General features: G+C 37.0%; 1 protein-coding gene across 17 annotated transcripts; it reads right to left on the minus strand.

The window, feature by feature from the left end:
- Window positions 1–7,202: 7,202 nt before the first annotated feature.
- Window positions 7,203–13,026, minus strand: LOC112181847 (probable plastid-lipid-associated protein 11, chloroplastic). 17 transcript variants are annotated; one of them, XR_005804796.1, is made up of 6 exons: window positions 12,467–13,025; window positions 12,144–12,209; window positions 9,351–9,501; window positions 8,505–8,527; window positions 8,231–8,315; window positions 7,203–7,511 (listed from the first exon to the last, which is right to left on the minus strand). XR_005804796.1 is itself a non-coding variant. In XM_024320244.2 (4 exons), exons 1-3 carry the CDS (start codon window positions 12,937–12,939, stop codon window positions 10,725–10,727), a joined length of 639 nt encoding a protein of 212 aa, XP_024176012.1. In that variant the 5' UTR covers window positions 12,940–13,026; the 3' UTR covers window positions 9,132–9,501; window positions 10,679–10,724. The 17 variants fall into 17 exon arrangements, 4 of the variants coding, with proteins under 4 accessions (XP_024176012.1, XP_024176013.1, XP_024176014.1 ...); XR_005804798.1 differs by having other exon boundaries at window positions 7,203–7,545; XR_005804793.1 differs by having other exon boundaries at window positions 7,748–8,315.
- Between the last annotated feature and the right edge of the window lie 292 nt (window positions 13,027–13,318).

Here is a 13,318-nt window from a genome sequence, read left to right on the forward strand (position 1 = left end):
TTTTTTGTCGGAAAAAGCTGGCATTAAATAACTAAAATATAAACGGACACACCTTTTTTTAGTAAATGTTTCATCGTCAAAGCTACAAGTTTAAAATATGAAAATGAACATACTTTTTCCAACAAATAATTCATCAGTAAAAGTCTCACATAAAAAAATTAGATAAAAATGGATACACCTTTTCCACCAAATAATTTGTAGTTATAAGCCTCCCATAAAAAATAATTATAAAAAGGACCGACTCACGCCATTTAGGGTGCAGCATTCAACCACTTCACCTAGGAACACTACGTTTGTGTTGTTCTCCCACTACCTTGTTTTCATGGTTTAGGCTCCCATTTAATTTGCCTACCGCTAAAAGGCAAAAATTCATGAAAGAGAATGATTAATTAGAAGGCATAATATGAACTCAAACTTCTTCAATTCTCTAGATCTTTTTTCTTTATTAGTTGATGTTGAAGAGTTTGAAGTGTCTTCATTGGTAATTTTGTTGTTATATATATCTTTGTTGCAGAACCAATTATGTTAGTTCTGCATATTAACTAATATATTTGTCTAGTTTTGTTAGTTCCCATTTTTATGGTTATGTCTCTTCTGAAGTTTGTACTTTTTTTTTTTTTTTTTTTTCTGACACCTTTTTTTTTGGATTGTTTGCGGTGTACCAAAGGCTTCGTAGATTAATCTACTAGGGGCCCGGATTGTCAACAAGACATTGCAACCTCTCCCCTTGCCACATTTATAATTAAGTAAATAACACTAAATAAACCCAGTGTTTGAATGTAGAACATGGGGGTTCCACATTTTTAACGTTCCCGTGGGGACCCAGTGCATCCACTGAACTACTTGCTGTTGTTTCTGAAATTTATACATTAATAAAGAATAGACAGAACTCCTTCAAAAAAAAATAGAACTTTTTAAATTGCGACTGTTTTTATTCTGCTCTAAAAAAATTTTCATTATGTATAATTTTGCTTTAATTTAAAATATTGATATTTCTGCTAAAAAAAAAAAAAATGCCCATGATCATGCATGGCCTCCAAAATGAATCAGCGATGCCATCACCGGCCCATCTCTTTCTCGCTCTCCTTTCAGCCATCACCCATATTAGAAAATGTTACCTTTGTCGTCATCACCATGAAAAAAAAGGGGGCAGCATTGAAATCGTCAGGGTCCAACAAGTACTGTCATAGGATTTCTTTGGTTGATCAAATTAGACTCCTACCCTCTTGTTTGCTCATAAATTTTTTATTTGATCAGTGTTGGATATTCATTATATTCTAGGCTTCTCGCAAGCTAATTTCAAATTTTCAATTTGAGAGAAGACAATCCTATATATATAGAGCCTTTCAGAAGAGGACGTCCCTCCTCAGGTCTCGATCAGGCGGCCCTGCGGTTGCCGGTGTCGAATTAGGCCTCCATATCGAGCCTTTGCTTGCCGCTGGAGTCGCCGATTAAGAGTTCGAAGTCGACCTTGATGGGTTCCATGGTTTCAGGCGAGCTCGCCGCGCACACCTTCTATTCCGATCAGTTGAGCCTTCACCTTGATGTTGATGTCATTCAGGATGTCCATAATGTTCGTCCGACAACAACAGCGCTTGAAACCGTTGTCTGAGGAGGGACGTCCGCACTTTTGTATCTGTGCGGACGTCCGCTTCTGATCCGGCATGTGTGTGTGTGTCTATATATATATTAGACCAACTTTTTGATCACATTTCGGCATCTTCAGTTTTTAGGTTCTAATGTGTAGATCATTTCTGCAAATTTTCAGCCAAATCGATCATCGTTAAGGTATCAAACTAGATTAAATCAATTGACGAACCAAATCTGTCAAACTTAAACCGTTCATACTTATAATCTTAAATCGCCGTTTTGAATGCCTTAACGATTATCAACTTGGCTGAAATTTTGCATAAGTGATCTACACATTACGACCTAAAAATTGAATGGTTGAGATACCAAAATATGATTGAAAAGTTAGTCTAATGCCCTATCTCCAGAAAAGATAAAAAAAAAAAAAAAGGGATCCCTCACTAGAAGCGCCCTATATATATATATATATATATATATAGCCCTTCTAGCGATGAGGGATCCTTTTTTTAGTCATTTTAAGGGATTAATTATTTGACTAACCTTTCGATCACTTATCAACATCTCCACTGTTTAGTTGTTAGGTCTATATGAATAGATCAATTATGCAAATTTTCAGCTAAATTGATAATCATTAAGACATTTAAAATTGTAATTTACAATTATAAATATAAACGATTCAAGTTTGACAGATTTAATTCATTTCGTGTGTGTATATGTGTATACACACATCATTGGAGGTTTCAAGATTGCCTCTACTGATACTAGTTTATAGGATTAAGTCATTGCACGACGAGTAATTAACACGTTGCGAGGGCGATGGCGATGCTGATGATGTTGGCGATAACGATGGTGGCAGTGAAGAGGCGTAGGTGGGTTGGCAAAGCTGCCGTTTTAGACTTAGGGTTGGGTGGTGTATTTTAATTAACAATTAACATCGACCGAAAAAATTGCATCATACGGTATTCGATATCGATCTTAAACCTTCAAACCATATCTACAAGCATGCAGTATTCATATGTATGACATGTTTATGTTTCAATGCAGATACAACTAGCTAGCATGAATGCATGTTTTCTTCTTTTTTTTCGATGAAATGCATGCATGTTTCTGTTTCATGAAGATTACATACCAAAACCTACAAAAACGCGCCAAATGATGTATATACTATATAGAATAAGTAGCACGTCGATCTTATCCCTCACTTGCCTCCTCCTTTTCGATTCTTTCAATAAGCTACAAAATACTATCCGGTGGTGTATTACTAATTGCTTCACCCACACGTCAATGGGGTCCTTGAACCAGGAGCCATCTATTTATGCACGACATGAGGCTTAGAGTAAAATCACCTGCAATACATATGCGACCGTCAGCACCACTCTTATTATGAAACATACGATCGATACATACAATGCCCTAGACACCCAGGCAGACTGGGTCTCGGCCACGTTTCAGTATCAGTATAATCCATGTGGTTCATACACATGCATTTCTTATACCCTACGAATCAGGTCAAGTCGAAATTGATTCCAAAGTTACTCATCAACATGATCGAAGATGTTCTTAGGTCTTATGGAAGACTTGAGACAATTTGGTGGCAACTCGCAGTACTGTTTGATCAAATGCCCCAACAAAAGGGCTACGTCTCCAGTCTGTAGGAACTACGAGATCACCCCAAACATGCCTTCGCCATCCATGCGTACTGTAATACTGGATTCCTATCGATCGCGAGTTTCGATCTAAAAACATATAAATACATATTCGGCGAACATCTTTTGAATTGCTTTTCGAATTTCTGCGGTATTTCTCCGAAAGATTGAGGTTAAAACAGAAGGTTAAATTAATCTTCCCAAGAAATGAGAGAGATACTAACTAGATGGCGAGAAGTAGATTAAAATTCTCAAATAGAAAATGATAGGGGTAGAAAATGAAGGTGACTCGGTGTCTGCTGCTTCATTCATCTGCGATCGATGAACATGGAAAAGAGCTGAAGTCAAATAGTTCCAAGAGAGAGCTAGGCGGAGATAATGAAAGGGGACAAGTTGCGAGTACGTTAACCACACGCAAGTGTTTCCTAAAAGAAAGACACTTTGGCAGCACTACTTTAAATTCTTTTGGAGTTTTGGTGAGACCTAAGAAATTAAACCGTGAATCAGATCACTGGGGACCGCCCTAAAGATTTGCACCATTCTACAGTCTGCTTTGCGCAGACATTCTTCAGTGCCACACATAATTTCAATCGGCCACGCAGGCACGCGAGTGACACATCCAATGAAATGTCTTCTTTCTTGCAATAATGGTATTATTGTGGTGGCAATAGTTTTCCACATATATCCCATTTTATGGAGAGGGAGTCGAACTTATGGAGAGCGAGAGTCGAACTTAGAACAGCTGATAACACTATTGAAAGGAGATATTTTACCGTTCAAATTAATGTTGGTTGACCATTAAAGTGATCTTTTTATTATTATTATTATTTTTGTTTTTTTTTCATTGAGATCACACGTTCTTCAACGACTTTTTAGGTTTAGAGACTAATCCGTGCAAATTAATATTGGTTGACCACTAAAGTGATCTTTATTTATTATTATTTTTTATCTAGATCATACGATTCCTCAACGGCTTCTTAGGCCTAGAGACTAATCTAATCCTTGCCGGGAGATCATGTCAGAACGCTTTATCTCCCTAGCCACCAAGAATAGATTGAGATTTAACTCCAATCAGCGTCGGCGGGATTCAAACCTGAGTGTGGGGGTTCCACACCTGAAAACTCTTACCAACACGACCACTTGTGGTGGTTACTAAAATGATCTTTATTATTAAAAGTTTACACTTAAACTCTTATGATGAAAAGTAGATCTATTTTAGTTGCTCTTCAATTTATCAATTATAGATATGCTCAATTCTTAAATCTAAATTAATATATATTGAATCATCATTAGCATAAATTGTACATTTTTATGTTACTTTTCTTTTTCTTTTCTATTTCCTAACCATTGTACTCACATGCAACCTATAAATCCAGTTGCAAGAGTCTCACATCGTGAAACTGAGCAGATAAAGTAGATGAACATGAAGTATGTAAGTTCGATAAGATATGGTCGAATAACCTATAGGTGAGATCCAACAAGGAAATGTAGGCCAATCTTAAGATATAATCGAATAACCTATAGGTGAGCTCCAACAAGGAAATGCAGGCAGGTGGTATGAAAATCGAGCTGGAGGGGTTCTTCAAACTGTATAGCTTGCTTTAATGTTATACTTGTACAAGGCAAATGGATGGGATTGGTCTTGTACCAAGTTTTGTCTCCAACTTTTTTGTACGTCGTTGTATGAGATTTTTTTTCGGTCTGGTTTTTGTCCATTGATTGTAGGTATCATTTTTACACGCTAAAATTTTCTGTTCTTCATATGGCTAGTAGATATATGCAAGACATGAGAATTTCTACACAAAACTGAGGTAAGTATCGATAAAATGCTTTTATTCACCAATGTTTTCCTTCAAACGGAAGCAAGTAACGATGAAGTGCTTCAAAGAAGTTAATTAGTAATTGATTGTCTCTAATTTTTCAGAAAAACATAACATAATAACTTGAAATCCGTCATTCGTGTGAAAGGAATTTTAGTGCTTCATACAGACTTGAATGAAAATCGTGACACTCAATTAGTTTATACTAATGTCGCTATTGGATGTGAACTTGAGCAGCCACATGCATACAAAGCGTGATGGAAATACGGTCACTATCATCTCTTCAATCTTCTTTTCTTTCACAATACAATTAAGTAATGTTTACTTACCAACATACAAAGCTCCATTGCATTTTTGGATTTAAAAATCACTTATGCATCTATCACTATATTGAACATCAAGTGAAAAGACATCGTATAAGAAAATCAAATGGAAAGGCCACTTAATGGTGGAAAGATCCGTTTTTCTTGACAAAATTTTCTTTTCTCCCCCTTTCTATGTGCTGCTTTTAAGATTTGGGAGTTGAAACTCACTAACGAAACAAGGTTTGGTTAAATATTATAAACACTGATGTTTTGAATAGTTAGTCTCTTAGAACTGACTTCCAGCGCAATCGTTTTAACTGATTGTCTGTTAGCAATACGCCAGATAATTTAATAATATTATTATTTAAACATGAGCCGTTACTCCCACAATTAGAGATATGTTGTGCGCTCTGCTCATGAACTCTTCCGCTTTTGTATGAGGTTGCAAATAATATCCGTACGCAACTTATTTGCAATCTCACACTAAAACGATACGACCGAGGTGCATAAAGTTGTTTCATGCGCAATTAAGGTATCTTATAAATTAAGCCAAGACCATAGTAAGAGATGAAGATTTCACAATATTAGCTCCCTACCATTGAAGGACATTATTATGCATATTTGTGGTGCCGGTAAACATCTCCTACTTAACATCCAAAACACATGTTGGTAGCCTCAAGGCATGAAGCACACTTAGCAGTACAGTACTACTGTTAGCCTGACTATGGAGTCCTCCAAAATGGACCAAACTAAGCAAGGCTCTGAAGAAATATGGGCCCACCAGGGAAGGCCCACATTGGTCCACATCCACCATTGAGTTCTTCTTCATTCTTTCTTTTGGGTAATTATTTACTGCCCTAAATTTGTGAGGCCAGTCAGGCCACCTTCAAGTCCTCAAATGATGGGGATGCCCGTACAGAGAGCCAGCACCATTTTTACATTTTCCATTTATAGGGAAGAAAAGGGCGGGGACCCGGAAGCTCAAAAAATGAAAAAAATAATAGAGCAAGTCTAGTCTGTTTGCTGGTACCATCCATTAATTTGACCCGACTGTGTATTGTGGTCCATGAAGTTTCACCAACTGGGCCAAAGGTCCACATTACATGTGATTCACAGCCCAATGGTGGGCCCCCACTAGATTTTACTGAGGTAAAGGCCAGTGTACGACCCAGACTTTCTGTAAGACCCATATTTCGTGTACGACTTGCAGTGTGAAAATTCCCAACCAAGTAAAGAATCCAGATGAAGAAAAATGAGAACGTAAACAGTAAACACAATGGAAGCCGATTTATTGAACTATGAGGTAAGCATTGTAGTTGCGTTCTTCCTTTTATTGATGACTTTATGACTCATAAGATTGAGAATCTTTTGAAAAATTTAGAATATATCATACTCCGGAGTATCATATAATTTTTACACTAACATAATTTTTTGTGTATCACAACTATCCTTATATCATGTATCACAACTGTAGAATAGTAAGTCCTTATGTCACAACAGTAGAAATCCTTTTTGCATGTCCTTACTATCGTCTACCTTTTAAGTGATTCAACAATCGACTTTGTCAAACTGGAATGTATTTGCGATTACCAAACAACTTTTAATTTGGCCTATACTGCTTACATATTTGCTTGTAAAAGAACCTATGAAGTACGCATTCCGATCATTCAACTGCATCGTAAGTGAGCAGCATCAGAACATCCTCATTTTCTTAACACTTTAACAGGATGTCATCTATTTAGAAAGACTCCCTAGAACTGAACTCTAAAGGAGATTTATCCTCGTGCTGGTATAATAATAAAACACAACCTTCATTAGTGAGCTTCCACTACTCGAACAAATCAAAGGGAAATGGAAATATTGAACTCTGATTGAAGCATGTGGGGTAAATGTTCTTTTACAACTAGTGCTACCAAACACGAATTGGGAAATCATAAACAGGAAAAAGCAAATCTGAAGCCATTAGCAGGTGAATAATTGATGACCCAAAGCCATGGGAACCAATATTTGCACGCTACTACTTGGTGCTTAATGACACAAAGATCTCCACTTTATATGCTTTGCTGATCTCTGCTTCCAATTCCAGTCCATATATCCTTCATTCCTCTTACATCATCTCTTCACTTTTACTGGGTGGGGGGGTGTGACTTCTGAGGTGGGATGTTTAACAAGATTATCTTAGCCCTTAAGTTCAACAAGTAACATAAAAGTATGTAATCATGGTAGATAGTAAAAGCATTAGACAGATAGAGGTCAAAATTAATCAATAAATCAAGGAGAAAAGAGGGGGAAGTGATACAACATATTATACTAACAAACAAATTTACAGTGGATTCAGAAAAGATATTTGAATTTGACTTTCAGTATAAAATTTCGATTTGTTTACCTCAAAGAAATGTCAATACCAATCACAAAGCTGAGAAGGGAAGTAGGATTTTCATTGATTCGGGCTTAGGCTTACAGAGCATCCTCGGGTTATGTATCTCAGCAGCAAGCAAAAGACTTCTTACCTTTATAGCTTATACACTATCAAGTTTAAATTTTGATCAAGCTGTGATCCAAAAAAAGACGCCCGACTTTTAGGATAGTATTGAAAAGAAGAGATGAGGGATCAAGAAGATTCACATAGTTTTAATTTTGATGTAAGAATTTAAAACACATGGTCTTTTTGTTTCTGTTTTTTGGTCAAGATTGTGTTGAACACTAAAAAACATGGTGTTGAACACAAGAAAAATAAGCATAAAACTCGACGGGAGACAACTGAAAATTGACGATGCGAAGGAATAATAACATTTGGAGACAAAAAGATAGAAGAAATAGGTTGATTCATAAAGCATTTGCAAAAGATCAAGTACCAAATCTTACACACCTGACCAAGGAATCTCCACAAATTTTCTTTTCAACTCTAAGATCATCATCTTGACATACAGATTCAAACGCGCAGATAATGGGATCTAGATCAACCACCATGTCACAAAAGTAGTTCTGTGTCAAAAAAAATTGATAACCAAAAATGATGGTTTTCAAACCATGGGAAAGATCCTAAACAACAATATGTAGAGAATGCCAGTCTCGAATGTCTTAGGCAAACATCATGAGAAAAAGCCAAATATTATAGGTATATCTCAAGGGGAAGGACATACCAAAATGTGATTGTTTTCTCCACCTTCAAATGAACCACCACATGAGGAAGTCAGTGGAGAGAAGACCCAGGACATTACTTGAATTAGTAGGAAGGTAATATTATACAGGAAATTTAGGAGTAGGAGATGATCCTAGAATTAGAGTGGAACTACCAAAAATAATGTAGGCATCTCAAGCAATTTCTGTATTCTTCAAGAAAAATATAACGAAAATGAGGTGGAAGAAAGGGGTCTGGATCCATGATTTTGATGTTTTGAAACAGTTATTTATCTTCAGATTTATTATTATTCTTCAAGAAAAATATAACGAAAATGAGGTGGAAGAAAGGGGTCTGGATCCATGATTTTGATGTTTTGAAACAGTTATTTATCTTCAGATTTTTTTATTTTTTTATTATTATTATTATTATTATTATTATTATTATTTATCTTTCGGGTACTTGTGTATGTTTCTAGCTTCATTTCTAATTTTATTTGATCAAATAACTTGGCTTCCAAGGCAATAATGAGTCCCCACTTCTATTAGTGTATATGACTCTAGCTTAGGCATGTGAAGAAAGATTTCACAGAAAATGGCAGTATGCTTAACAAGAGATTGAACTGTTCATCAACAAAATAATGCATATATTGGTGCATCAGAGTGAAAAGAGGCATAGCTAATATATTTTCATGCACATGTGCATATATGTATGTATATACAAAACAAGTACTAAGCAGCAATTGCTTTGATGAACCACACTATTTTGCACGAATTACAAACCAGAGCTATGCAAATAGATCAGATCTGGAAGACTGGAATATTATGAGAAGGGTACCAAATAATTGGCCTTGAGTAAGCGAACTTACATTACGTCCATCTAAGAGTAACATTGAAGTCAGTGGCGAACATTATCGTCTTCATTCTGTCCAAGCATAGGGAGCACGGTCTACAACCAAATAGTCTTCTCTGATATCCTTCACAACCCGAATCTCGTCATCAAGGTATACAGTTTCAAACCTATAGTAAAACAAGATTCCGTTGAGACCATATAAAATTCAAAAGGAGAAGTTGAAATAAAGAAGCATCTACCCCAATAGCAGCATATCACGAGAAAGAAACAAGAGGGTGGCAGCGGGATCAACATGTGTATGCTCAATACTGCTGCACATGTGTTTGAGAGGGAGACAGAGATGACAAACAAGATTTATATTCTAAATCCAAAACGTATGTTACTAAAATAAATGTAAGAATACATCTCAAAAACAAGTTTTCTTATTGAAGATCCTTCCGTTTGCTTTAAGTTACTCAAAATTGTCAAGAGAATAACCTAATAAATCTGCACACAAGAATTAATCTCAAACAAGCATCTTCGCTATCTAAGATAACCATCCAAAAGAGAGGGGGAACAAACATTCCTATGGTACAGCAGGAATCTGTAAGCTGTCAGTATTTGAGGCCCTCGGTGGTTGGTAATGATTTATTCCTAATTGATTGTACTTAATCTCCTCATATGATGGACTTAATTTCCTGTTATGAGGCTGTTATGTTGGTTGCCTTAAACCTGGTTATTCAGCAGATTTATGATTGCTTCTGCAAGAGAGCTGCAGATTCAACTCATACAGAAATAACAAACCTTGCAACCTTGCTTCTTTCTATTTACCCATTGAAATCTTAAAAAGCAACGCCTGGGATTGGCAATATTATTTACTGACATAAATATATCTAGCATTTATTAAATATGATGTTTTAATTCAACGTATCATTTAACCATCTCGAGGCTTCAGTACTACTCTCTTTCTCCGCAACCCAATTGGAGGCAATTTTGTTTATAGGTGAACTCCATAAATTAATAATGGAACTTAAAACAAGGGATTTGAGAAATTTAAGATAAAAAAATATTTTTGGAAAGTGCTTGTGAATAACAAGGGGATTCACAAAGTACAGCACCACTTAAGAAGGCTCTACAGTCAGGTTTCCAGCACTTGTCACAGATGTTGCCTAGGCCCTAGATGAATAAGCAGACCCATTTCAGTAAAGTGGATCCCCATAAAAGTCCTCTAACACTATATCTCCAATTAAAAAGGAAGCCCACATCTTTTTCCAAAGGAACTCCAAGCCGCACCATAAAACTCGCAAATGAGAACTAAACTAAGAAGATATCAAAAGGGTATGACTATATGAGATGTGTACTCACATTAATTGATATCCCACCAACAGAAGTCTAGCAAACTTCCTCATCTTCATTCTTTCCAAGTATAGGGAGCACGGTCTACAACCAAATAGTCTCCTCTGATATCCTTTGCAACTCGAATCTCATCAGCAAGGTACACAGACTCAAACCTATATAAAACAAGATTCCCTTGATAGCATCGAGACTAAAACAGGGATAGAAAAATGAAGCAGCCCCTGCCATAACATCAAAATAAAAAGAAAAAAAGAAAAAAGAAAAAAAAAGAGGATGCATGCAGGCCCAAGTGTGCAGAGGGTTGTTTGTAAAATGTTTGACAGGAAAAGAGCATAATAAAGATCATGAGAAAGATTTATACAAATAAGAAAGTCATCAACGTAAATTACAGAATACATCTCAAAACCAGTTCCTTAACAAATGATGATTCATTTGATCTTAAATTATCAAAGATAAACATCACGAAGTCTCAGACCATAGCATAGCATGTGAAAATTAATAAAAAAACCAGCACCTTTGCTCCTAAGAATAATTATCCAAAAATAACTTTGCCACACAACAGAAATGACCAACTGAATCATAAAATGGAAGTCCAATGATCCCATTCGTTAGCGCTTGGAGGCAAAATCAACTGAACATAAGATGGGATGATAGCAGTTGAGAATTATTAGAGCAAAGACTGTAGGCTGAGATGGTTAATAATACAGGAATCTAATGCCCTCATATAAACATAAACTTGAGTTATAAAATGTAAATTTTCTGCCAATATAGCAAATTCAGCTCCAGTAGTGTTGAGGAAATGACTCGGTATATTTGAAGTCTCAAAACATGTTAAATGGCACCTTGAACTGAAACATGTGTTGTGTAAATGGCAAGATGTATTTTTGATGTGCTGGCATATAAATATTGCCTATTAAAACTGTTTCTTTTCTAACTCTCAAGCAAGGTCGCCAAGGTATTATCAGTTCTTTTTTTTTTTTTTTGGTGCTAAAGTTGAACCAGCAGTTTCATTTCAGATTAATTACAAATGATTTGGAAAAAGCCGGAATTAAAAAGTGAAGTCAGCTAGTGACGGGTAAAGAGATGGTAAGCAATTCCAGCTCTATGGCCTATTATTGCCACTTGTTATTCTGTTTCCATTTGTTACATTATGAGATAAAAGTACCAGAATGTACCTATATCTCCACTCACAGATTCGCCTTGTTAATGAACTCAGAGAGACTGGATAAAACAACAAGCAACTTTAAACATAATTGGCAACATAAGATAACTTAGTCCAGATTGAAAACAAACCTTCGTAACATCATAAACCATGTTCAAAACATACAACAGTTAATTAAAACAAGTGGAGACAACCATGATTCCATGAATATCAGTGACAAAATAAACCAATCACGAGTGACTTCTATTCTAAAATCTCTACCTATACAGAAATCAGTTGTTATTAGCTAATTTCACAAAAGAAAGCACTAACCAGCCCTGGCCGAACGGCGGCAACGGAAACTCCCAGCTCTTCCCTCGTAGAACCGCACTCGTAAACCTAAAACAACCAGCATTGTTGATTTATATATTAAGAAACACCATATACATTACTACATTACTACAGAGCCAAAAAAAAAAAAAACAAAGAGTTCCCAAATTTCCAAACAAGTTGAGGCAATTCAAAATTACGCTATCTATGATGCATCCAAAATCGCTTTACAAATCCAAATTCCAATTCCAATTGCACATAACAAACTCATAGTTAAACTTAATCAATCGGAATTAGACTGAAAACTTCATCAATTTCTAGTCTACCTAAAATTCACTCTCTGCGGCGAAGCGACTTCGATGGTGGAGCGAACAAAGAAGACACCATCGGGAGGGAAAGTGATGACATTGTTGAGGACCTTCCGGTCAACATCGATGACCTGCAAAACGTCGCCGGCGCGCGTGCCGAACACGGACGCGTTCTGGATGATGAAGAGCTGCTCCTTCTCGGTCGTCCACAGCAGCCGCCACGTGGCGGAGAGGTCGCTGCCGGTGGTGACGGTACCGTTGCCGAGATGGGCCAGGGCGTCGATGGCCTTGATGATGGAGGCGCGTTTGGTGGGGTCGGTCTGGGTCTTGAGGCCGCGGTCCTGGTCGGCGATGAGGGCGAGGAGGTCTTGCTTGGCGAGGCGGGATTGGGAGGTGACGGAGGAGCAGGTGATTTTAGCGGGGCGGGAGGCGGAGGAGGAGGAGGTGTTGGGTTTGAAGGGGATGGAGCGGAAGGGGAGACACGTGGCCATGTGGAGGGAATGGATTAAGGAGGAGGAGAGAGTGATGGTGATGGAGAGGTTTGAGGTTTGGAGACTCCTTCATGGCTAGTAGTGGTTTTGAGGAGGAACTGGATAATTGGCGGTTGAAAATCAAACTTTGAAAGGTTGAAGATTGTTGGGGCCTTTTGGTACCAATCCCATGCAATCTGGGCTCTTGAGAAAGCCCAATGGATAGCAGCATGGGTTTAATGTTGCCTCGACTAAACTTGAATCGGATTGAAAAATCTAAAATTATCATATACATCAGCAACATTTGAAAATGAACATATTGAGGTGAAAACGCTATCCATTCTCTAAAAATTAAAAAAAAATTAAAAAGAAGAAGAAGAAGAAGGTGAAAACGCTATCA

Source organism: Rosa chinensis, chromosome 1 (genome assembly GCF_002994745.2).
Source record: "Rosa chinensis cultivar Old Blush chromosome 1, RchiOBHm-V2, whole genome shotgun sequence".
In the NCBI taxonomy this organism is placed as follows: Eukaryota; Viridiplantae; Streptophyta; class Magnoliopsida; order Rosales; family Rosaceae; genus Rosa; species Rosa chinensis.

What these genes read in the sequence shown, in the direction of transcription:
- LOC112181847 (XM_024320244.2), bottom strand. Translation starts at nt 12,939, where the DNA reads ATGGCCACGTGTCTCCCCTTCCGCTCCATCCCCTTCAAACCCAACACC. An exon ending in CCGCAGAGAGTGAATTTTAG is followed by an intron (nt 12,210 to 12,466) that starts GTAGACTAGAAA and finishes TGGTTGTTTTAG; the next exon opens with GTTTACGAGTGCGGTTCTAC. An exon ending in CCGCCGTTCGGCCAGGGCTG is followed by an intron (nt 10,825 to 12,143) that starts GTTAGTGCTTTC and finishes TGTTTTATATAG; the next exon opens with GTTTGAGTCTGTGTACCTTG.